The sequence below is a fragment of the Canis lupus genome, chromosome 9 (assembly GCF_048164855.1).
Source record: "Canis lupus baileyi chromosome 9, mCanLup2.hap1, whole genome shotgun sequence".
In the NCBI taxonomy this organism is placed as follows: Eukaryota; Metazoa; Chordata; class Mammalia; order Carnivora; family Canidae; genus Canis; species Canis lupus.
In genome coordinates this window covers 28,790,596-28,816,669 of record NC_132846.1, presented here as the reverse complement: position 1 = coordinate 28,816,669, position 26,074 = coordinate 28,790,596, and the positions used below count along the sequence as shown (strand labels likewise).

Sequence of the window (26,074 nt, the reverse complement as noted above, 5' to 3'; positions counted from 1 at the left end):
ATCACTGGGATACATTCCTAGTAGGAACTACCAAAGGTGCTATTAAGGGCAACAAAGGAATGTCCGTTTTTCTACAAAAATGGGTCTGACCCAATATATTTTTCATGGTCTGAAGCTTCCTGGGGCTAGGCTAATAATAACAAAACAATATCATATTTTCTTCTTTTTCAGATGCAAAGATTTTTTTTTTTCACACGTTAACATCTCTGCAATTAAGACACATCTCACATGTGTCAAAAGAATCTCACCAGCCACTGGTACGGCAGTGCTTCTCAACCTCCACTGCACATTGAAATCATCTAAAGAATTTTAGAAACAGTGATACCGGGCTACTACATTAATTGGCTTGGCATTCAGCCTGAGAATGTGGGATTTTTTCAAGTTGCCCAGATGATTCTGGTGTGCAGTCAGGCATGAGAAGGCAGAGGTAGAGAGAGAATGTGTGGATGGCATATACACACAGTTTGCACTGTCTATATGTCTGGGAAATTAATAAGATGTAGGGGCGGGTCAGTTCTTTGGCCTGTTGCTTCTGGGAAGTTATCTGCACTGGTAGGTGGTAAATTTATTTATTTTTACTATTTTTAAATTTTAATTCCAGTATAACCAACATGTAGTGTTATATTAGTTTCAGGTGTACAGGTAGCTGGTAAACTTAAATTCACATGACAATTATCAGTTAAGAGGCCTTTCAAGGGGGATCCCTGGGTGGCTCAGCGGTTCAGCACCTGCCTTTGGCCCAGGGCGTGACCCTGGAGTCCTGGGATCGAGTCCCGCATCGGGCTCCGGGCATGGAGCCTGCTTCTCCCTCTGCCTGTGTCTCTGCCTCTCTCTCTCTCTCATGAATAAATAAATAACATTTTTTAAAAAAGAGGTCTTTTAAAAGATTCTACTATAATGCAAAATATAGAAAAAAATAGAAAACATAGAAAAAAATTTAGTGTATGCACAAAATTAATAACCATACACTGGATTCTGTGATTGAAAGCAGTAAAAATTGCCAAAATTCTGAGAAAAGATTACAAGATTTTCAATTGTTGGGACCAATTGATGTATCAAAAACTATCATGTCCAAATCTGTCAAAAGCGTCCAGCTATTTCCCAGAAAAGCTCTTTACTTAGAGTTACTTATAATTCAATTTGCAGCAACAATACAATGTAGCCAAAAGGGAAATGCAAACAAACTAACAAACTACCACATAACCCACAAAATTCTTTGACGCGTTTAAATTATTCTGCTGCATCACAAAGATGCTAACAAGGTCCAGATCATCAGCAGAGGTTACCATTATATTACATGGAATAGCCCATGGCCACACTTGATAGGCATTTTTGATGCCAGGTTTGATTGCATTCTGAAAAAGGAAACAGCATGTATTTGTAGAGATAAAGAATGATGTTGCAAATAGTTTTTGTAGATTTGTTTTCATTTATTTTAATTTTTTAAAGATTCTATTTATTTATTCACGAGAGACACAGAGAGAGGGGCAGAGACACAGGCAGAGGGAGAGTCGGGCTCCATGTAGGGAGCCCGACATGGGACTTGATCCCAGGTCCCCAGGATCACGCCCCAGGCTGAGAGCAGCGCTAAACCACTGAGCCACTGGGGTTGCCCGATTTGTTTTCATTTAATGTTGTATTTGATTTTGGTTTTCTCCAGAAGCGCTAATATGAAGCCAGTGGCACATTTTACAATCTCTGACAAAAGCTTCTTACAATTGAGAAATACTCTAATAATATTGGTAGCCGTCTATTTAACCTCATTGTTTTCCATACAGTGTACCAAAGACTTGCTTAATCTTCATCCTACTTACACATTTTTGTTATTAGCATTTTAGGAATGGGAAAATTGATACACAAAGAGCTTAAGTAACTTACCTAAGGTCACACAGCAAGCGTTAGAGCCAAGATTGAAATCCAGACAGCCTAATTCCAACGCCTATGTATGCTCTTCATTAACCACTTAGTCATAGGACACAAGATTGCTCTACCCAGGGTGTACTACATACAACACACTCACTCATTCAATACATTTTTAATGAGCACCTATTAAGTGCCACATGCTATGAAATGCTAGCGATACCAGTAAACAAAGTAGACAAGGTCTCTAGCTTCTTAGACATGATATTCTAACCAGGAAATGCAAATAATAAGTAAGTAAATAAAACAAGAGATAATTTTAAATACTAGTATCAGAAATTGAACAGGCTAATGAGATGGAAAGCTTTGGAGTGTCGGCATTTGCCTCTCCGAGCAGGTGGCATTTGAGCAACAGAGCCATGGGCAATGGCAGAGGGCTCAAGGTGGGAACGAGTTCCGTGTGTCCAAGGAGCTAGAGAGCAATGCAGTGCAGCTGGCCTGTGGTGAGAGGGGGCGCAGCACCAGGTGAGCTCGGGAGGTGAGCAGGGCTAGATCACCGAGGCTCTCGCAGGCCACGTACACCAGAGAGGAGTCTGGTTACAAAAAAATGGAACTTGACTCTGGCTGACCTCAAGGCACAGATAGAAGGTACTAGAATGGTAGCTCAGAAAGATGGGAACCAGAGCAGAAAGTGATGAGCAGTTGGCCTTCTCTGGGCCCCATAGAGGCTGCTCAAGTGCTCCTGCTCTTTCCCATCTTGTTCTCTCTGCTCAGGATTTGATTTCCAAAAAGAGTATGATTTTGCTTGGGTCCTGTGTCTCACTCTTGGCTGAAGGACAGCAGAACACCATGACTCAGAATCCAAGCCACCACGTTCGATCTGAGCGCCGTTTCCAGAAAAGTGGGGGTGGGTGCTGGCAGCAAAATGAGCAAAGGAAAGTGACAGTTATATCTATGCAGTGATTTGAGTGAATGAATGCTGTTTAAATCTGTGCCTTTAATTACTGGGATATGTTCTTTTTTTACAAAAGCAAATATTTTAGAAATAGCAGGAAGCCAACTGATTTAGCTCAAAAAACAACAGAACTTCCACAGCTCAGTTGAAACTGAGGCCAGAGCCGATTTTACCTAATACATCTTTTCCAAGAAATGAACACAAGATATCACTGCCTCTAAGTTACTCAGAACTGAACTGGGAATTTTTTTTTCTCATAGCATAAAAATCCACATAGCTGATAAAAAAAAAAAAAACTTTTTTGAAATTTGGGGAGCAAGTACATACCTATATCAACACTACAGGAGTTTCAAGAAGAGCAGAAAAACCATACAAATGTGCATGTCCCATTGGAGGTGAGGATTTCTAATGCTGAAAGAAGCACAACCAAGTAGTACTGAGGACAGAGACCCTCAGATTCTTCTTGGATCCAAAGGAGTCAAATTTGTCTTAGGACCAACCCCTGTTCAAACGTAGTTAATGTAAAACGGGAAACTAGAACAACTTGAAAGAGACCAAGTCAGCGGAAGTGGTGCCAATAGCACAGAATGGGACACTGAATATGATAATGATGAGTGAAGAATTGCACCCTCTATTAACAAACTGGTGTATGAAAATATCAATGGGCTATCTATCCCTAGTGCCTCGGGGGTCAGGAGAGGTCATTTAACATCTGGCATTACCTCAGTTACCCAGAATATCAATACCTCAGCTCAGAGAAGAACTGTGTTATTAAACTATGAAAATTTACCATCTTTGCCTCCTATCTAGGAAGCCCCCAAGCTAAGTAGGGATGAAGATGACAACTTTGGACCATAGATCCCATCTCTAAAGGGCCACCATACTAATCTAGATCCAGCTCATAACTGCAAATACAGAGAATGTAAGAGTGCCAGCAAGTGCTTACAAAATAGAATATTCAAGACATCGGGACTGTATGCTGACAGTCTTTAACTTTGATATCAGATGCCCAAGTTTAGAACACAGGCAGCCCAATTACATACAGGTTGACTTGGAAGGTGGCAGTGACTCTGACAACTGTCAGACTCCAAAAACGCCTACCGTTGCCCTTCCACAGACCCCTACCAGGCACACACAGTTGCATGCTGTGATAGACATCAAGAGGAGAGAGCTGCTGCTCTATCAGATTTGCAGAAAGTACTGCCACGAGATGCCGGTGCATCTAGGAAGACCAGACATAACAGTACTGATCTGTCCATGTGAGCCTGGAAAGCAGTACATTGTTTGCACCTTTGTGAAGTTTTGAAAAATGAAGCTGCAAGTGCTCCATTGTCATTTTTAAACACTAACTCCTTTTATTGACTGATAAGATTTTTTTTCTATTTTGTGTGCTTCTTTAATTGAAGGGAATTAATGTAGAGCAGATACTCATTAAAGCACACTAACTTCAGTATATACTACTCAGTACCATACAGCAGCATTCTCATTTTCACATGCCTATTTAAAATGAGAGTTGAGGGCACCTAAGTGGCTCAGTCAGTTAAGCGTCTTACTCTTGATATTGGCTCAAATCATGATCTCAGGGTCGTGAAATCAAGCTCTGTGTTAGGCTCTGCGCTAAGGATGGAGCCTGCCCAGGATTCTCTCCCTCTCTTTCTCTCTGCCCCTCCCCCTGCGCACGCGCTCTCTCTCTCTCTCTCTCTTTCAAAAATTAAAATAAAATGAAGTCAGTGACATGCTGGTTGATTTTTATCAATATTCTGGACTTAGCACATAGCATTCATATCTAAGTCATGGTTAGACATTTTATAAAACCTCTTGATAATGTGCATTGCTAACATAACTCTAGGCTTTGAAAGTAATATTTGTAGATTCACTATTCATGGTAAGTGGCCTTCAGCATGTAACATGAGCATTCCTTTATTTCATTAATTGTAGGCCTTTTGACTTGAGCCAAAACATATGTAAAGGAAATAGAAGTACCACACCTCCTTATATACCAGTCAGCTCCTTTACCTTCTGCATTACTAGAAAGAGTCCGATATGAATATGGTTTGGTCTTTGTGTGTTGAAAGGCATGAAGGGACAAGATTTCCTGTTTACTCATTTCATGATACCTTTTGAAGGACATGCTCAGATATCTTACTCAGAATTACATCACACTCAAGAATCAGTCTCAGATCACTTTACCCAAAAACATTTGGAAACTGAACCATAAACTCTTGAAAGTTCCTCTCCTGTAGATTATTAACAATAATATTTTCTGGAGGCATTTGTGCCATCAGGTAACCATTTGCCTTCAGTTTTCTCCTTTGGTGTTGGGATGTCTCATTTTGCTGCTTAACGTCTTAAAATGTTTGAGTTTGTAACATCATAAAAGCCATATACAAAAGACCCACAGATAATATCTTCAATAGGGAAAAACTGAGGGCTTTTCCTCTATGGTCAGGAACAAGTTAGTGATGTCAACTCTCACCATTACTCTTTAACATGGTACTGGAAGTCTTAGCCTCAGCAATCAGACAACAACAACAACAAAATAAAAGGCATCCAATTCAGCAAGGAAAAAGTCAAACTTTCACTATTTGCAGATAACATGATACTCTATTTAGAAAACCCAAAAGATTCCACAAAAAAAATTGCTGGAACTAATACATGAATTCAACAAAGTAATAAGAAATAATGTACAGAAATCTGTTGTATTTCCATGCACCAATAATGAAAGAACAGAAAAAGGAATCTATTCCATTTACAATTGCACCAAAACCCATAAGATACCTGGGAATAAACCTAACCAAAGAGATAAAAGATCTGTACTCTGAAAACTATAGAACACTTATGAAAGAAATTGAAGAGGACCCCCCAAAATGGAAAATCATTCTATGCTCATGGGTTGGAAGAACAAACATTATGAAAATGTCTATAGTACCCAAAGCAATCTACACATTTAATGGAATCCCTATCAAAGCACCACTAGCTTTTTTCACAAAGCTAGAACAAACAATTCTAAAATTTGTGTTTTTTTTAAGATTTTATTTATTTATTCACAAGAGACATACACACAGAGAGAGGCAGAGACATAGGCAGAGGAAAGAGAAGCAGGTTCCATTCAGGGAACCCAATATGGGACTTGATCTTGGGATTCCAGCATCAAACCCTGAGCTGAAGGCAGATGCTCAACCGCTGAGTCACCCAGGTGTCCCAACAATCCTAAAATTTGTAGAGAACCACAGAAGACTCTGAATAACCAAAGCAATCCTGAAAAAGCAAAGCTGAAGGCATTGCAATTCTGGACTTCAAGCTGTATTACAAAACTGTGGTCGGGACGCCTGGGTGGCTTAGCAGTTGAGCATCTGCCTTTGGCTCAGGCCCTGATCCCAGGGTCCGGGGATCGAGTCCCACATGGGGCTCCCTGTGAGGAGTCTGCTTCTCCTTTGTCTATGTCTCTGCCTCTCTGTGTCTCTCATGAATAAATAAATAAAATATTTTTTTATAAACTGTGGTCATCAAGACAGTATGGTACTGGCACAAAAACAGACATATAGATCAATGGAACAGAACAGAAAACCCAGAAATGACTACAACTATATGGTCAACTAATCTTCAACAAAGCAAGAAAGACTATCCAATGGAAAAAAGTCTCTTCAAAAAATGGTATTGGGAAAACTGGACAGCCCGATGCCGAAGAATGAAACTGGACCATTTTCTTACACCATACAAAAAAAATAAATTCAAAATGGATGAAAGACCTAAATGTGAGACAGGAGTCCATCAAAATCCTAGAGGAGAACACAGGCACTAACTCTTTGACCTTGGCTGGAGCAACTTCATGCTAGACACGTCACAGGAGGCAAAGGAAACAAGGCAAAGGTGTATTGGGACTTCATCAAGATAAAAAGTTCCTGCACAGCAAAGGAAACAGTCAACAAAAATAAAAGGCAGGGTACAGAATGGGAGAAGATATTAGTAAAAGACATATCTGATAAAGCTTTAGTATCCACAATCTATAAAGAACTTATCAAACTCAACACCCAAAAAACATAATCCAAAAAGATTGTATCCAAAAATCCAACAAAGAAATGGGCAGAAGACATGAATAAACATTTTTCCAAAGAAGACGTCCAGATGGCTATCAAAACATGAAAAGATACTCAACATCATTCATCATCAGGGAAATACAAGTCAAAACCATGATGAGATACCACCTCATGACTCTCAGAATGGCTAAAATTAACACAGGAAACAACAGATGTTGGTGAGGATGCAGAGAAAGGGAACACTCTTACATGTTGGTGAGAATGCAAAGTGGTGCAGCCACTCTGAAAAATAGTATGGAGGTTCCTCAGAAAGTTAAAAATGGAACTACCTTAATATTCTGCAATGGTAGTACTGGGTATTTACCGAAAGGATACAAAAATACAGATTCCGGGCAACCCTGGTGGCTCAGCGGTTTAGCGCCGCCTTCGGCCCAGGGTCTGATCCTGGAGTCCCGGGATCGAGTCCCATGTCGGGCTCCCTGCATGGAGCCTGCTTCTCCCTCTGCCTGTGTCTCTGCCTCTCTCTCTCTCTCTCTCTCTCTCTCATGAATAAATAAATAAAATCTTTAAAAAAAAAAAAAAAAAAACAAAAATACAGATTCCAAGGGGTACATACACCACGATATTTATAGCAACATTATCAACAATAACCAAACTATGGAAAGAGCCCAAATTTCTATCGACTGATGAATGGATTAAGATGTGGCATGTACAAACGATAAAATATTAGTCATCAAAAAAGAATGAAATCTTGCCATTCACAATGACATGAATGCAGCTATAGTACATTATGCTAAGCAAAATAAGTCAGAGAAAGACTAATTCTATATGATTTCATTCATGTGTGGAATTTAAGAAACAAAACAGATGAACATATGGGAAGGGGAAAAAAGAGAAGGAAGCAAACCATGAGAGCTTCTTTTTCAAAGATTAATTAATTTATTATTTGAGAGAGAGAGCGCATGCACAGGGGGCAAGAGGCAGAGGAAGAGGGAGGGAGAGAATCTCAAGCAGACTCCCTGCTGGGCACGGAGCCCAACAATGGGCTCATTCTCACAACCTCAAGAACATGAGCTGGGCCAAAATCAAAAGTTGGATGCTTAAGCAACTGAGCCACCCACCTGCCCCAAGACTTAGTTGTAGAGAACAAACTGAGGCATCCTGGAGGGGAGGTTGGTGAGGGATGGACTAAATGGGTGCTGGATAGGGAAGGCACTTGTTGTCATGAGCACTAGGTGTTGTATGTAAGTGACGAATCACTAACTTCCACTTTGGAAACCAGTATTACACTGTATGTTAAGGAACTAGAATTTAAATAAAATTATTTAAAAATAAAAATAAGTGATGCCTGGGTGGCTCAGTGGTTGAGAGTCTGCCTTTGGCTCAGGGCATGATCCTGGAGTCTGGGATCGAGTCCCACATCGGGCTTCCTGCATGGAGCCTGCTTCTCCCTCTGCCTGTGTCTCTGCCTCTCTCTGTGTTCTCTCATGAATAAACAAATAAAATTTTAAAAATAAATAAATAAATAAATAAATAAATAAATAAATAAAAATACAATGTTTGAGTTTGTATATACTTTTGAGATTGGATTATGTAATCATTGTTGTTTACTTTGCATTTTTGTCAAATTGTGGTTTTGAAGGCTCATTTGGAACCCACTGTTATTCTATAACATGGTTGTCCTCGTCCCATATTTATTTATATGCTGTTTACTTTTTAAGTTGATAAAAACAGTCACTTAATTTGAAAAAAAAAAAACATTTTAAATCATTCTTTGGATCTTGCTGGTCTGAAAATCTGTCTCAACATGGATTCTTGAGTGAGTCATAAAAACCAGGTTTCCCACCCACATCAACCACTTCATTAGATATAACCTTAAACAAGGTAATTAACCTCAATAAACCTTAATTTGTTATAAACTGGAGATAATAGTACCTACATGATATAATAGTTATAAGGATTAAGTGAAAAACTAAGTGACATGCCTAATATAGTATCTCATCGGGATTCCTCTTGGTTAAGCTCTTGCAGATCCCGGCAATGCAGAATGGTCAGTATGTAATTAAATACACCTGGCTATTATACTTACAATGTGGATGAGGAAGGGGAAAAGGTTTGCAAAGTATTTTAGCCTTGAATAACTTTACGAGATTTTCATTCCTTTAGTATTGTTCACACTGATGTTTCTTAGGGTAAGTAATTGTTAATAGCAATTGTTACTGTGCTCACAATGTACCAAGCACTATTCTAAACACTTCCCATTTATTAACTCAACCTATATAACAGCCCTATGAGGTTGGCATTACTGTTGTCCTCCATTTTAAAGATGAGGAAATTAAAGCAAATAAAGTTTGTGTAAGTTACCCAAAGTCACACAGCTGGTACGTGATAGAGCTGTGTGATTGGAAATCCCACATGTCGGTTCTGGGGCTTTCACTCCTAACCATTCTGCTCTACTTTCCAAATAGGAAAGAAGCACTAATCCACATATACCCTCAGTGGGATGCCCAGCTTCCTCCCTTACATGCAAAGTTGTTTCACTTGGGGTATGGAATAACAAATTACAACTCCAATTTTAAAATTACATGTGTTTTGTGGATCCTCAAAAATAGATTTAAAGAGTTTTCAAGTTTTAAGTCTTGTTAGAAAAATACTTTATGTGAATTAATTCTTGGAGGACAGGGACCTGTCTTTTTTAGCATTATTCCAATAGGAAACAACCATTTCCTATATGCTTCCTTAGACACATGAACAAATGAGCCACCACTACCTATGTACACTCCTTTAACACTTGATATTGGCCAAGTTTCTCAGCTCCATCTGTTCATGCGAGTGGCACACATGGCATGAAGATGTTATCAACTGGAATCAGATAGTGATATGGGATTAGAGGGACATAAGTCTTCTTTTCCTGGAATGGATTAAGATGGTTTATCTCCAAGTATTTGACTATTTTAGATACCTCTTTTAAGTGGAATCATGTAGTGTTCTCTCTTCTGAAACTGGCTTATTTCACTCAGCATCATGTCACCAAGATTCATCCATTCTGTTCAACAGAATTCAGTTCTTTTTAAGGCTGAATAATATTCCAATGTACACATATACCATATTTTTTTATCCATTCATCTGTAGACAGACATTTAGGTTGTTTCCATATCTTGGCTATTATGAATAATGCTGCATTGAACATGGAAGTGCTAATATATATACAGTCAAGGAGTAGAATGGTGGTTGCTATAGGCTGGGGGAAGTAGGGAGGGGGAAGTGCTAATCATTGGGCATAAAGTTTCAGTTAAATAATATGAATGAGTTTTAGAGTCCTGCTATACAACATTGTACTTATAGTTCACAATATTGTGTTGTACACTTAAAAATTTGTCAAGAGAATAGTTCTCATGTTAAATGTTCTCACTACAATAAAATTTAATTCTTTTAAAGGTCTTGGAGAAATTCGGATAGAGACCTGGTCTCCCTGCACACTGGCCTTTGGCTTTGGCCCTCTCAGAGGATCACCAACGTAGTGTAAAAAGGATTTCTTGTTTAGGCTCACTCCCATCCAGTGTCTGGGAGGATTAAGACCAAAGCCAACTCCAGGAAAATTTTCAAAGTAAACAAGATATCTCTTTGGTAACCTGTCACTGTCCTTTCCATTCATCCCTCCTCACCAGAAATACAGTATCCCAAGTATGGAAAGCTTCCAACAGCTGCAACTTAACCCCATCCCTACATCAGGAACCATACTTAGCTCAATCTTTCTTCTACTTCCCTCACTAATCAAATCTCCCAGCCTTCAATTTCGAGGTTATTGCCGTATCAGGGTAATAATCTCCAATACAACTTCTTGCAAATTCCCACGTAGATATTCATATAAACTTCTTGAAATATAAAATTTCAACAAAAGAAATCCTGTCCACCATTTGGCAGGACCTAAAAACCATCTAGCCCCATGTCAGCACAAAGGGGGCTGGACTGTGGAACATCAGATGCAAAGAGAACTGATTGAAATAAAGGGACTCCACCCTCTGGGACAGAGCCACTGGGTGCCTGGGATGGACAGAGAAAGTGTGTGTGTTACCCTGTTATCAGTACCCAGCTCAGAAATCCAGGGCCTGAGTACACAAAATAATACCCAGAGAGCTATGTCCGGGTGCTCCTAACAGGGCACCACCTCTTCTTTTTGTTTCCACTCAGCACTATACCTCTCAGAACACCCATAGTTGGAGGCAGAGGGGGTGTACCCTGCCATGGAGGTGATGCTGGCACAAGAAGGCTTGAGGCAGGAAGATCTCCAGAGGTCAGCTATGCTAAGGGTGTTTTGCTAATATTCTTGTTGAGGAAAATTACCTTTCTTACTGAAACAGAACAAAAGGAAGGGAAGCTTAAAAAATTTTAAGCTATCACTATTGCTGCATTGAGGACACTGTGGACAACTGCTCTGAGGGAAAACTGCTTTCTTTTTCCTTTTTTTTTTTTTTTTGTTTTTTTGTTTGTTTTTTGTTTTGTTGTTGTTGTTTTGTTAAAATGCTTTAAGGGAAACTCACAACAAGGATAGATGACTGAGAGAACGTGGAGCTAAATTGTTCTGTGCTGTAACATGAGTGTTTCATGTTTGGGCAGATAGGTTTGGGTTTGCTTGTTCATTTTATTTTAAGAGACTTCTTTTTCCTCCTGGAAGCCCAGAGATTGCAGTTGGGGATCTCAAGAGAAAGAGGAGATGGAAAAAGCCACTCTGATCTAAAAGGGTGGTCTCTAAGAACATGGAAGCAGAACAGGATTCAAGGAAAGAACCAGCCAGAAAGGAACTCCTTCTGACAGTGTGGCTGATGGTCTTTGTGCACAATGATATCTGATCACCAATTTCAAGATATTTCAGGTGCTTGCGTGGCCTAGTGGTTGAGCGTCTGCCTTCGGCTCAGGTCGTGATCCTGGGATCCTGAGATTGAGCTCTGCACCAGGCTCCCTGTAGGGAGCCTGCTTCTCCCTCTGCCTGTGTCTCTTTCTCTTTGTGTGTGTGTGTGTGTCTCATGAATAAATTAATAAATAAATAATAAAAAAGATATTTCCTGTGTTGTGACAGGATTCTCTATTACCACCCTCCTTGCCAAGTCTTTAAAGACTTTTTTTTTTCAGATGCTTAACTCCTATAAACTAGTGCCAGTTTTAAGTGAGAAGTGTCTCAGTGTTTGAGACCTAGTGATTTGGGATTAGAGAGCAAACCAAAATGCCCAGGATTGATTGAGAATAAGCCAGGACCCAAGCAACACATTTCTTCTAACACATACGGTGCTTTCAATAAGAAGAGCTCTATAAATAAAAATATCTCCATTTTATTATATATTTGTACATATTTTTAAGATTTCCTCTGTTTCCTGTATTAACTCTCTCTCTTTTTGTGGGTCAGTTCTGCCTATTGAATCCATGCCTATCATGCTTTTGGTCTGCCTTGTTTTAGTTATATTTGTGTTGAGGTATATTGAACTATAGTGGTAGTTGTAATTTTTTTTTTCAAACCAGTGAGACTGTTCTCCAGCAATAGGACTGATCAGGGCAGAGGAGGATATGAATTGAATATATAGATATTCCTCGGTTTCAGTCTTCCCCAACTCTCCTGTGGCTATAAGTTACCTGGGAAATTAAACCATTTATCTTGCCTAATTTTCTACTTTTGGAGCATCACATTGGAGGACACCCACTCAAGGAGTATTCTCAGCTTTATCCTAAGGGTCACCATGAAAGTAGAGGCAATGACTCATCTGGGTAACTTTATTTCCTAGTGGGCCACCATGTCAGGGGTCCCCAAGACCAAGTTTATGTTCAGTAATTTACTAGAAGAACTCATAAGATACAGTTATACTCACTGGCACAGGTTATTACAACAAAAGGATACAAAGCAAAATCAGCAAAAGAAAAAGATGCAGGGGCAAAGTCCTCAGGAACCTAGAACCAGCTTCTAGAAACCTGTCCGAGTGGAGTCACAAGAAGTACTTAATTCTTCCAACAACATATATGGTGACACATGCCAACTGTTGTCTACCAGGGAAGCTCATTAGACTTAGTATACAAGGTTTTTACTGGAGGTCCCTCACATAGGGACCTACCATGTGTCAAAATTCCAGACTCCTAGGAGAAGAGTAAGTGTTCAGCATAAACGTATCATTTGCCCAAACAGTCTAGGCTGGGTACAGCAAACCTTCCTTATCAGTTAGGGAATGGTCAGAAAACTCCTGAATTCTAAGTTTCCAGATGCCGGACAAGGGCCCAACTTGAAAGCAAGCCTTTCTAAGGACAGCTGTCTCAGGGCTGCTATGTTATCTTTCCTGCACCGTCTCCTGGAGGTCACTCTGGCCAGCCCCCTACCCTACCATCTCTAATCTTAGAGTTGTCCTGGATTCTGTGGGGTAAGCTCAAGTCTTGGAGGCCCTGTAACAGATTTCAGGATCTCTGATTCTATTTATTTGTGCCATCAATACATAGGAAGTTCTCAAAAACATGTAATGAAGAAAAGAGCTATGTAAAAAAAAAAAAAAAAAAAATTGGGCAATTTAAAAACTGAAAAAAAATAATCCAAAATACTAACAAAGAATGATGCTATTACATGCAATTTTTGTTTGTTATATTTTCACAAGTCATTTCTTATTTCCTAGTATAAATGCATGGTAGTTTCCTAATTAGAAGACAAGTATAAATAATGTTAGTTTTTAAACAAATCCAAGTGACAGTCTAGTAGGTTAGATTCAGAATTTGCAGTGTTGGGACAAGAGCTACTAGAGAACTTTAACCCCAGGGATATTTTTGGCCACAGATTCTGGGTGAGGCCTACAGCATAAAACATTTGTTTCTGGGGACCCAAACTCAGCACTGTTCCCTTCCATTTGGTCTTTATAGCTTTAATTCATGAAACACAATGGTCGACAAGTAAAACAGATTAACTAAAAATAGAAAAATTAGGACCCACCGATATTTCTCATCAGTTACCTTCAGTGGTAAACACCACACACTGAGAGTGTTACAACCAACTTTCAGCCATCTCCACTGATGGACAGAAATAATTGTTTTAGGGATTCCTGGGTGGCTCAGTGGTTGAGCATCTGCTATCAGCTCAAGTCATGATCCCAGGGTTCTGGGATTGAGTCCCACATTGGGTCCCCCACATGGAGCCTGCTTCTCCCTCTGCCTGTATCTCTGCCTCTCTCTGTGTCTCTTATGAATAAATAAATAAAATCTTTAAAAAAAAAAAAGAATTGAAAAAAATTTTTAAAGAATTGTTTTAAATTTTAATTATTTTCCTAAGCTAATTTTCCTAAGGTTCATAATAAAAATTAGCTTCCGAGAGGGAGGAGATATCCTAGAATATTCTAGGTAGCAGTGGAAAACTATCCTAATTGTTTCTTAAGGTGTCATGAACAAGGGCATAGTTTACATTGTTACCATTCATTATAGCTTATGATAACAATGATTCAAAAGTATCCATACCCAGCTAGTCTAATGCCAATGCTTTCTTCCTAGCCTCAAATTACTTTCATCACTACTTCAATATCTTTACTTCAAGAGGACTGTAAATCTATAATCAAACTACATTTTCTATATCAGGAAGAAATAAAAGTGACGTTAAAACGTATATACCTGATCTAGCCATTACATTCCCAACAGAAATGTGTTCAGGAAAAACATGTACCGATATCCTTATGGCAGCATTGTTTGTGATAATCAAAAACTGGACACCACTCAAATGTCCACCAACAGTAGGAGAGATAAATGCAATTGTGCTACATTCCTATAATGGAATACTATACAGGAATGAAAACAAGAGATTTGGGCAACCCGGTGGCTCAGCGGTTTAGCACCGCCTTCAGCCCAGGGCATAATCCTGGAGTCCCAGGATCGAGTCCCACGTCGAGCTCCCTTCAGGGAGCCTGCTTCTCCCTCTGCCTGTTTCTCCACCTCTCTCTCTGTGTCTCTCATGAATAAATAAATAAAATCTTAAAAAAAGAAAACTAGAGATTTGGCAAGAACAGAAATGAAACTCGCAGGTATAATATTGAGTAAGACAAATCAGACAATATAGATGTTCTGTATAATTCAACTTATGCAAAGTTTAAAAGAAGCAAGAGTAATTTGTGATGTTGGAAACCAGGGTGGTGATTATCCTGAGGGAAAGAGAGTGGAAGTACAACCAAGAGAAGCTTCTAGGCTGCTCATAATGTTCTGTAGATCAATATATGTGAGTTTGCATGAGTTATTCAATTATAAAATTCATTGTGATACAAACTTAAGATTTATTCACCAGCATGTGTTTTAGTGCTTTAAAAATACTACCCAAGAAAAGCAGTTTTGCCAAAGAGCTTACACATCAAGAAAGACATAGTTATGAAGATTCTTTTTTTTTTTTTAATTTTTATTTATTTATGATAGTCACACAGAGAGAGAGAGAGAGGCAGAGACACAGGCAGAGGGAGAAGCAGGCTCCATGCACCGGGAGCCCGATGTGGGATTCAATCCCTGGTCTCCAGGATCGCGCCCTGGGCCAAAGGCAGGCGCCAAACCGCTGCGCCACCCAGGGATCCCTGAAGATTCTTTTAGTAAATGTTTTATGATTCTAAGAACCGGGCTAATAGTATACCCATAATGCCTATTTCTCTTCTTCTTACAAACCTCTGATTCAGAGGGCATTCCATTAATTCCAGCACAATGTCACTGGTTCCCGCGACCAAACCTCCAACCCCTGCATAACAAGTCCTGTATTTCTGGGAGTCTCCAGAAGGTGTCTCCACGTGCTCCCAATTCTGTGGGCAACTCCTCTGCCCCTTGAGTGAGCAGCTCTTCCCACCCTCCTCCAAGCTGTGCAAGAGTGAAGTGCAAGAGAATGACTCACTAGTTCATGTTGAAAGGGAAAACAGTATTCCTGGGATCTGAGTTGTTTTTTTTTATAAAACTTAGTGTGAAAATTCATTGTTTTCATGGACAGCCCTCTTTGTTCCCTTGAAGCCCATGCTTCTAAGTAGCTAAAGAACACAATCAAATAACAGCTACAATGTCCCAATCAGACCCACCGCTCCCCTCTGACAACTAAGGCTTCCTCTTGGCTCAAGCTAATCACCAGATTCCTCCTGCCTTTATTTATTTATTTATTTATTTATTTATTTATTTATCTATCTATCTATCTATCTATCTATCTATCTATCTATCTATTCATGAGAGATGCAGGCAGAGGGAGAAGCAGGCTCCATGCAGGAAGCCCGACGCAGGACTCGATCCCTGGTCTCCAGGATCAGGCCCTGGGCTGAAGGTGGCATTAAACCGCTGGGCCACCCGGGCTGCCCTCCTTCTGTCCTTAGGGTGATTTGTCACCCAGGAAGCTCCTCAGACCTCACCAGCCACCAATAACTTGTTAGACATGCTCATACATACCCAAACCCCACAACAGGCATGACTTGACTTCCTTCTAGATGACCTCAAACTCCCCTGGGCACATTGGCTTCACTCAGGCCCCGTTTCATCAGTTCAGACATGCCCAGATGAGCTTGAAAACCAAACTCATACGGTTGACTGGGAAACCCATTAGCACACCCAACTTTGAGTGTGTTCTAAACCTAGCGTAAGAATGTTAAGATCCCATGCTGTTTTTTAAATTTTAAGACTTCTCTAATATTCTGTCTCAGAATAAACTATTTCTTTAGATTTCAATATTTTACATCCAATATTTTGAAAGGGAGAAAGGGCCATCTACTTTATGCTCTGGCTAGAGTAATGAAAATGATCAATTTTTATTTATCTTCTTCAGAATATGGGTATCTCTTTTAGGGTGTTTTGGCACACAAATACCTGGAACAAAGGGAAATAAAGCAGTGATTAAAACTGCAACCACAACATTGCCGAACCACTGGATAACCTGAAATATCAAGTTCAAATGGCAAATTCCTCCACCTGCTGGTATGAATCTGTCTCTAGCAGTTCTCACACTAAATCTTTTCATCAGAAACATAAAAGATGATTTGTCATGAAAATTATTAATGCAGTGAAACTTGGTGTTTTCATTTTAAGCTGGAAGTGTACTATGTATGATTCCATGACTAAGATGCTATCATTCAAGAGGGTAGAGGAGGACACGGAACTTCCAGGAAGAAAGGGAAACAGCTGTTGTCATTTGACTTCAAGACAAAGACAAGGTTGTTCCTCCTTCCTTCCTGTGAACTTACATTCTGGGCCAATTATTTTTTTCCTTTAGCATATTCTGCTTTGTATTTTCTTTTCTTTTCTTTCTTTCTTTCTTTCTTTCTTTCTTTCTTTCTTTCTTTCTTTCATTCATTCTTCTTTCTTTCTTTCTTTTTGGAGAGAGTGGGGGAGAGAGGCAGAGGGAGAGGGAGAGCCTCCAAGCCCAGCGTGGAGCCCGGCGAGGGCTTAATGTCCGCGCCCTGAGATCATGACCTGAGCCAAAATCAAGGGTTAGGTGCTTAACCACCTGAGGTACCCAGGCACCCCCTGCCTTGTATTTTCATGTGAGTGTGGTACCTTAACATAGTTTAAAAGTTCTTGGTTGAACACCAATAAAAAAATAAAATAAAATAAAAAATAAAAAAATAAAAAATAAAAAGTTCTTGGTAAGGCTGAGACCGTGGCCTGTATCTTTTGTACCATTAGCAGAGAACATGGTACCTTGTATAGTCGGTGATCATTCAATGATTCCTTTGTTGACTTTCCAAGTTCACCAATACTTCTAGGTCCTTCTTTCATCTGTGACAGGACCACAGGGAAGTCCTATAGTCATGGTGGTAAAACCTGGGTCAGATTGTAAAATGACCACTCCCAGAATAAGTATATAGACTTATTTTTAAATGTATAAGGGTGAGGGGGTGGTAAAGAGGGAGAGGTAGTCCCCAGAAAACAGAATACTGGGGAAACAATGTATCTGGCTGCTCTATGGTCAGTTTGGTTCATTGATGTATCTCAAGTGCCCAGTGCAATGCTGGATACACAGTAGGCACTTAAAAATATTTTTCTAATAAATCAATGAATTAGAAATATTGAAAATGAAAAACAGCTAGATTATGGTATGAAAACTAAACATGCAAAACTGCATTTGTGTTGGAGGACAGCTTTCAATATACCATCCCAACTCCCAGGCTCCATCCTTGAAAATATTAAGTGAAAAGGAAGCTGTTTTTCTCTTGTGTTGTATGTTTTAAACACTCAGTATCTAAACACCTTACTGATTAAAGCTTTAAAGGCTAGTAATTAAACAGTTCAGAAATGTGAAAGTATTTTGCATTTGAGAACCTGGTGTTGGTGATTCTTTAAATTTACCCCCTAAGGAAACTAAATTCTAAAAACAAATAAAATTTGCATAGGAGAACCACAGCTTTTCAGGGAACCATGGTTTCTGTTTTTGTGTTTAAAGATTTTATTTATTTATTCATGAGAGACATTGAAAGAGAGGCAGAGACACAGGCAGAGGGAGAAGCAGGCTCCCTGCAGGGAGCCCGATGCAGCACTCAATCCCAGGATCCCGGGATCATGACCCAGTCAAAGGCAGAAGTTCAACCACTGAGCCACCCAGATGCCCCAGAACCACCGTTTTATATGGTTTATGTTTTATATGGTTAATGCTTACAATTAATCAATTGTGCACAAAAGGCAAGTCAAAATGCAAGGTCACTTAAGTGTCTGTGTGACCAAGAGCCTGAGACAAGCTTACTGGGATGCTGTCTCTAGGGCATGTTGCATCATGATTTTCTGCTGAAACCCTATGCTTAGCACATTTCTCTTTTCCCTTCATTTGTCAGAATTTGTTCATAAGTCTTTGCAAAATTTTCTCAGAATTAACCTTCTCGTTCTTTCCCATAACAAGTTAAAGCTTTTTCTGAAACATGCATTGTTGCATTAGTAGTAAAGCAAGCACAAGCAGCATATAAACTCAGTTGTGCAAAAACTGCAGCTTTTTATCATATGTCAGCTTAATTTCTCATTTGAGCCCCCATTTCTCCAAGAAGGGGAAAAATGTGATCTCAGTCAAGCGGTCCCTTCATTTAGAGACCAAGGCGCCAGTGGAAGGGGTGCAGGATGCAAGCCTCAGACCTTGACATCTCTCTCCTTGGAGATTCTCCAAGTTAGCTTCACACCAACTTTCAGCCGATGGCTTCTTGGGAGTGAGGAGTCTTTGTGAACTTGTCTAAGCCCTGATTGTGGAAAGTCTCCAAGCAACCACATCCTCCCTGGGGTCCTGCTACCTCCCTGTATCTTCCAAGGAAGCAGAGCAACATCCCAGGCTGCTTTTACATACTCAGGCTACCTGGGGTTTCTGCTGCCTCCCTAGAAAAGCAGGCTCCAGGATCCTTGCTGCAAGACCAGCAGCATCACTTTTCCTCCCACACCTGTCATGTCATCTTCTCACCCCTGCCCCAGTCTCCTCAGCCTCTTGGCCCTCACTCTTCATGCATCTCCCAAATGGTAGGGAACCTAGGCCAGCTGTCCCAAACCAGGCGGGCTCATGTCTTTCCTCAGAGATTGTAAGCACCAATGCTAGAGCGGCTCCTCAAGGGAGATGGGGAAAAAGTAAACTACCAAGAGAAAATTAAAACATCGACAAATATTCCAAAACATCATCCCAAACCCAAAGTTTACATCTTAAGAATGCTTTTAACATATCCTAGTATCTCTCCACGTGTACTTTTTTGGAGGGCTTAGCTATGTTGTGGACTGATTAAGACAGAGAGATTTAGTCTTATTTCAGAGAAATTGAAATTGAGGCACTAAGTGATTCCCCAGTCTCAGCATATTCCACAGTAGGCACATTAAGACTGTCAGTGATTTGATGGACAGGGAAAAGACAGGTTGTTAAATATTTCTGGCTTTTAGAGAACTCCCACTGGACCACATCTAATAAGTCAAACTACTGTATTAATGAGCAAATCAAATATGACAGGACCTGAAAGTGTCAGAAACCCTCACTTGCTTTAAGATAAGCCAAATATATTCAGGTAACAAGTGAATGGTCACAGTCACAGCCAATTACAGAGGTGGCAATTCGGTCAGCCATGCTGTCGGCAGATTCTTAGGGCATTCAATAGTGTAATAAATCTGGGCTCTCAGTCATCTTACTAAATATTTAAAACAGCAGAGCCCAGGTAATAACCTTGGTTGACAGACTCATACATTAAATACACTGAGTGGAACGTGCTTAAATATGCTCACTGAACAGAAACCTCAGCTCACCTTCAATGATGCCCATCTCCAAAGTGCGAGTGATCTGTTGCGGGGCCACTCTGGACTTCTGATATTTCCCTGGATTTCAAAACGTATTAGAAGTAGGTCAAAAGGCCAGGGAACAGGACGAAACAATCAAGTGGATAGGGTAAATAGGTCAGCTGAGGTGCTGTCAGAATTTGGGTTTACAAAACAGATTCCCAACCCCCTGTTTTGGAAGAGGAAAAGCAAAGTGCAGAGGTCTGAAAACCTCTTCGGCTCCTTCCTTCAGTGAACTTGAGCCAGCTGCTTACCCTCACTAAGCCTCAGTTTCCTCATCTGCCAAGTGGGAAGAAAACTACAACTGGCCCCACAGAGCTGGTGAGAGGATTAAATGAGGGAATGCCCATGAAGTGCCTAGCCGGAGCCCTCAGGAAATGCTTGCTGCAGTTTGGAGGAATCCGACAGTGGTATGCCAACACAGTAAGCTCCACCTTGAAACACAGTAACTGTTAACCCATGTTTATCTAGTATCTTTCTGTGGTGGCCACCAGAATGGGCTCAGAGATCTCCGATTGCAGGCAGCAATAACTGACCTGACCCAGGGCCGCAAATAGTCTTGCTTTGCCTGTGCAGAGGCTGCGCCTCCAGGGCAAGTTCCCACAGATGACTCAGAGAGCACAGGGACACCTCTGACAGTTGACTTTGGCTCCAGAACAGCCTGGTGGCCTTGCTGCTTCTTCCTAGGACCGCAGGGCAGCCTGGGATGCCCCCTCCCACTCTTCGGTCCCTCTCTCCTTCCCTGGGGGGTCAGACTTGCCTCATAGTCTGATGCTCTTCCAGCTAACTTGGCTCCTTCTCTGTTTTCTCTCCCTCTGGCATTTGCCCTGATAAAATCTTTGCCTGTTTAATCATGTCTTAGAATCTGCTTCTCCAAAATCTCCCGAACTAACACACTTTCTCAGGGTTCTTTTCCTACAACGGGGAACTTAGACTTGTCCTGTGAGGTCTGGACAGTTTGTTCAGCTCTTCCTAAGCGCCTTTTCATCACAGCACCCATGGGGGAGCAATAGTTGAGACCCAGGAATAATACAAGTCATTGTTGGCAAGGCTGGCAATTCTGGCAACGGACTGTTTCTAGTAGAGTCTAACAGATTAACACTACCCTTTATTGAAGAAGAAAAAGCCTCCGACATCCCAAAATACCATGCGTTTGCCTTTGCCAAGGCTTAAACACACACACACCCCACCACCACCACCACCACCACCACCAAAGCTGGAGGTGCCGAGTGCAAAGATCAGCCTGTACTGTACATTAACACAGACTGCTTTGTTTTATGTAAACAAGGCAACTGGCTGGGTGAGTTATCCCTTCATTTCCCACACACATACCCTTCTCTTTTCTCTGTACTCCACCCAACCTTCCTTTAGAAGGTAATTCAAACAGGAGGCCTGACATAAAAGCTCCCGGGGCCTAATCAACCCAAAGATGCACCTCAGGACTTTCTTTCTGATTCTTACTAACCTGTCTCTGCAGATGGGCAGTAGGGTGAGCTTCTGATAGGGCAAACTGGGGATGGGTCTGAGGAGTCAAGAAATCCGAATCCCTGAGTCTTGGAAAAATAACTGGAAGCAAAGGAGGCACCCCGGGATCTCTTTCTGAGGTCTAGGATGCCCGATGGGACAATGCCAAGGACGGAGCAGGAGGACGACGGGACAGCTGAAGTGAAAGCGCGCTGATGCCTTCAGACGCTTATGGTGGAACCCCTCCCAGGTGAGAAATGATAACAATGACATAGCGAGTAAACAGCTGTAACACAAAAGTCTGCCAACACGTGCTTCCACACACCGACATCCTCCTGGCACCGGAGCATCCCGAGAGGGTTGACAGGACCAGTGCCGCTCTCCGGGACTCCCAGATCCGGGAGCAGCCGCCGAGCGCCGAGGGGACCGGCTGTAGGTCCCCCCTTGGAGGGTGCGGAGCGCACAGCCCCGCCGCGCCCTCCCCGGAGCCCCGCCCTCCCGGAGCCCCGCCCTCCCGGAGCCCCGCCCTCCCCGCAGCCCCGCCCCCAGCCCCCAGCCTCCCGCCCCGTAGGGCTCCGCGGGCGCGCAGACTCCGGCCGCCAGGGGTCCCGCGCGCCCCGCCGCCGCCCCGCCCCTCTCCTCCCCTCCCCTCCCCTCCCCGCTCCTCCCCTCCCCTCCCCGCTCCTCCGCTCCTCTCCGCTCCTCTCCGCTGCGCTGCGCTGCGCTGCCCGGGGCGGGCCGGGCGATCCCTCCGCCTTCCCCTGGCCCGCGCCCAGGGGCGGACCCCAAACTTCCCTCGGACTCAAAAGCGGCGGCGCGCAGCGTGGAGCCCGCTCGTCCCCGGTCCTGCCCCCGGCGCCTGGGCCGCTGGTCCCGCCGCCGCCGCCGCCATGGCCAAGCCCCTGACCGACCAGGAGAAGCGGCGGCAGATCAGCATCCGCGGCATCGTGGGCGTGGAGAACGTGGCCGAGCTGAAGAAGGGCTTCAACCGGCACCTGCACTTCACGCTGGTCAAGGACCGCAACGTGGCCACCCCCCGCGACTACTTCTTCGCGCTGGCTCACACGGTGCGCGACCACCTGGTGGGGCGCTGGATCCGCACGCAGCAGCACTACTACGAGAAGTGCCCCAAGGTAGCCGCCGGGCGGGAGGAGTCCGGGGGGCTCCCCGCCGCGTTCTTGGCTCCCCGCCGCCCCGGCTCCCCGCGGGGAGGCGCCCCCAGCCCGGGCCCCACGGCCCCTGCGCGGCCCACGCACTGCACCGCGTCTAGGCCCCGCCGCCCGCCGCGCCCCCCCGCGCCCCGCGCTCCCGGGGCCCCCCCGCGCCCTGCGCCCCCCCCCGCGCCCCGGGGCCCCCTGCGCGGCCGACGCCCAGGCCTCCCTCGCCCGCCCGCGTAGTCCACAAACTCTGCAGCATCCACATCAGCATTTAATGGGAGGCACTCGGCGCCCCCAGTGCGTACGCCGGGCACCGTTCTAGGCCAGGCGGCCCTGAGCAAAACCCACAAAAGAAAGCCCCGCTTTGGCTAAGTTTGATGTTTTGGGAGGGGAGATAAACACCGAGACCGTCCGAGGGTAATAAGACGGGGACGCGGGGTAGCGGGGCGGGGGGAGGAGTGCAGAGGAGGCAAAAAAAGAGTCGAAGGAAGGTGCCCCAGTGCCCCGAGAGCCTTTGGAGACGCTGGCCTGGGGGATGCGTGGCTGACCCCGACCTCCCCTGGGGTCTGAGTGAGGTGAAGAGGGAGGGGCAGAGGTCCCGCCCCTCGGTCGGAGCGCGCCCGTCGCTCCCACCAGTTGCTCCGAGAGGGGAGTGGAGCTGCCGCACCTCCTCGTTGCCTGCGGGTTGGAGGCGGAGGGCGGGGACTCGCTCTGGACTCAGACCTACTCCGGGAGCTGCTGGGGCAGGCTGCTCACCGACCACCCCTCCCCACTGCGCTGGGGGCTAGAAAGCAAGGGTCCTCAGGGCGCTTTGGGGCGCACAGAGGGGACACCTGGCCAGTGTGGGAAGGTGGGGTGGGAAGGTTGGAAAGGACCTGGCAGGAAGAGGTATCGTGTTGTGCACAGCGAGGTGGGTGTGAGAATGTATTGGGAGAGGAAACTGGAAAAACTGGCTGGAGGCATATTGGAAAGGGTGAAAGAGATATATCCAGGAGGCAGTGGGAAATGAATATAAATATCCATTAGGAATGTTGTTTTTTTTTTTGGTTTTTTTTTAGGAATGGTTTTAATATGTAAAAACAGGGGGGAAAAAGACTAGTCCAAAGAACCCACGAACAAAGGAAAGTAAATTCTTGTAGTAAGAAACTGCAGCTCTAACAAAGCTTCCAAATGCTTCTGCACCCCCAGAGGCCTAGGCCTCTACCCAAAAGTGGCAAGTGCTAAAATATTATCTTAGAAAACACTTAGTGTATACTTATATTTACTGTATCCTTTTTATTTGTATAGAAGGGACTGTACCTCCCATTAAAAATAATTTAAGTTTTTGAACTGGAGAGTGAGACTATGAGAGGAAGTTTTAGAACCTCACCCCACCCCCTAACACACACACACACACACACACACACACACACCTACACCTACCTTCATAGCCCTTAGCACCACAGAACGTGCTCACCTTGTATGTTTCTCCTCTGATGGATTATCTGGTGCTTTATTGTTCTCCTGTCCTCTGATGGGTTTCTTCATTGGATAGTGCTTTCCTACCTGAGTACAGAGAGAACTAGGTGATCCGCTGGGGATATAACAGCAAACAAGATTCACTCTACACACATCAGTAAAGTATTTCCCTCTGTGACAACCGTTTCCCTAACAGAAGGTCCCTGCCCTCACTGGGACACAGAGTGGAGTCAGTAAGTGTGTCCAAGCCTTCTTCCCATCTCCCCTGCTCTGTGGTAACTGTACAGATGAATCCCAAATCTGGACCTCTAGCCTCAATTCCTTTTCAAACTCTATTCCTACATTTCTGAGTACCTAGTGTGCATACCTGGGTCTCTTCTATTCCCTCAAACTCAAATCATCATCCCTCTGAATCCTGGCCTGTCTTCTGTTTATAATTTTAATAGTATTGCCACCCTGAGAGTTCCCTAGACACAAAACTTTAATCTCACCTTTGATCTCCTCCTTTATCCCCCATTCAACAGGTTGCCAAATTCTTTTGATGCCTGTGGGTTCTCTTAAAGTACCCACTCTCCTGCGTTCTCACTTCTCTGCACTGGAGGCCCAGGCTACTAGTGTATGAAATGGACCTCTAACTGATTACCTTGCTTCCCACAAGTGGTAAAGCTGGCAGTGTGCAGCTAAATGTGGCTAGCTGTTGTGTTTCATTTGGCCAGCAAGACACCTTTAGGCAGTTAAATTTTCAGTTCCTGCAAGCAGGATACATACACCCCCTCTTCTTGGCCCACGACTCCTCATTGTTCATGTGACCTCCATTACACATTTATTTTCTCTGCCTGGCTCTTGAAGGCATTTGGGTGTGTGGTCCCATCTCATTCTGTGCACTGTTGTCCAGTTAAACTTCCTAAAGCAACACATCTGGCCTTCTGCTCAGATATCTTGGCACCCACTGCCTGTCACAGTCATGCATTTAAGGCCCTTCTCGGTCCAGGTAAACCTGTCCCTCCTGTCCTATCTGCCTGGGCTCACCTTACTCTCCCACTGAACCCATCTCCATCTCTGTTTATGTCCAGTACTCCTCGCTTCTGGGTCTGCCTACAATGCACCTGTCACATGGGATGCCTTTCCCCCCATGTGTCCCCATTCTCAACTCTTGCCTGTCCCGCAAGTCACAGTTGTGTTGCAGCCTGTTCATAGGGCCTCCCAGAAGTACCCAGGTCTGCTGATTGATCCTAGGAATAAAAATAACATTATTTTTATAATACCGGTTATTGTTATATCTTCTTTATTTTATCTTTGTAAGCCTTTTGAAAATGTCCACTTTGTATAAAATATACATAAAATATCGGTAATAGTAGTGCATGCATGTAATTTATAAGGTGTGCTAGAGATATTCAAACACTTTACAACTAGGAATATGTTTTTAAGTGTTTAGAGACCACTGACTAAGAGGACAGGGGAGATCCATTTTTCAAGGTCTGGTATATCCGCAAATATGAAGTGAAGTTTTCCCCAAAATAGAAAAGCACCTTAAATTCATGTGCTTGTAGTCTGTCATGTAATGAGGTGCTTTTTCTTTTTTAAAGATTTATTCATTTGAGACACAGAGAGGCAGAGGCATAGGCAGAGGGAGAAACAGGCTCCCTGTGGGGAGCCCGATGCTGGACTCAATTGCAGGACACCCGATTGCAGGACACCGGGACCAAGACCTGAGCCAAAGGCAGAGGCTCAAACACTGAGCCACCCAGGCGCCCTGGTGCTTTTTCAATTATTTTATTTTAAGCAACATTTTTTTAGGAAGACCTTGAAGTGTCTTAAAATGTCTAAAGTCCATGCTAATTTGGAATAATTAAAAGGGAAGTAAAGAGGGGCACCTGGGTAGCTCAGTAGGTTAAGTGTCCCAC

The 26,074-nt window shown here is 43.2% G+C and overlaps 1 protein-coding gene and 1 pseudogene across 1 annotated transcript in view; both read left to right on the top strand.

The window, feature by feature from the left end:
• Window positions 1-2,216: 2,216 nt before the first annotated feature.
• LOC140640612 (fibroblast growth factor receptor substrate 2-like) lies at window positions 2,217-4,078 on the top strand (annotated as a pseudogene).
• An 18,170-nt stretch (window positions 4,079-22,248) lies between these two features.
• PYGL (glycogen phosphorylase L) overlaps window positions 22,249-26,074 on the top strand; it is a 42,836-nt gene continuing 39,010 nt past the window's right edge. Inside the window, exon 1 of the mRNA XM_072838532.1 lies at window positions 22,249-22,688. Within this exon, the coding sequence (XP_072694633.1) occupies window positions 22,446-22,688 (243 nt within the window). The 5' untranslated portion in view covers window positions 22,249-22,445. The remainder of the gene's footprint in view (window positions 22,689-26,074) is intronic.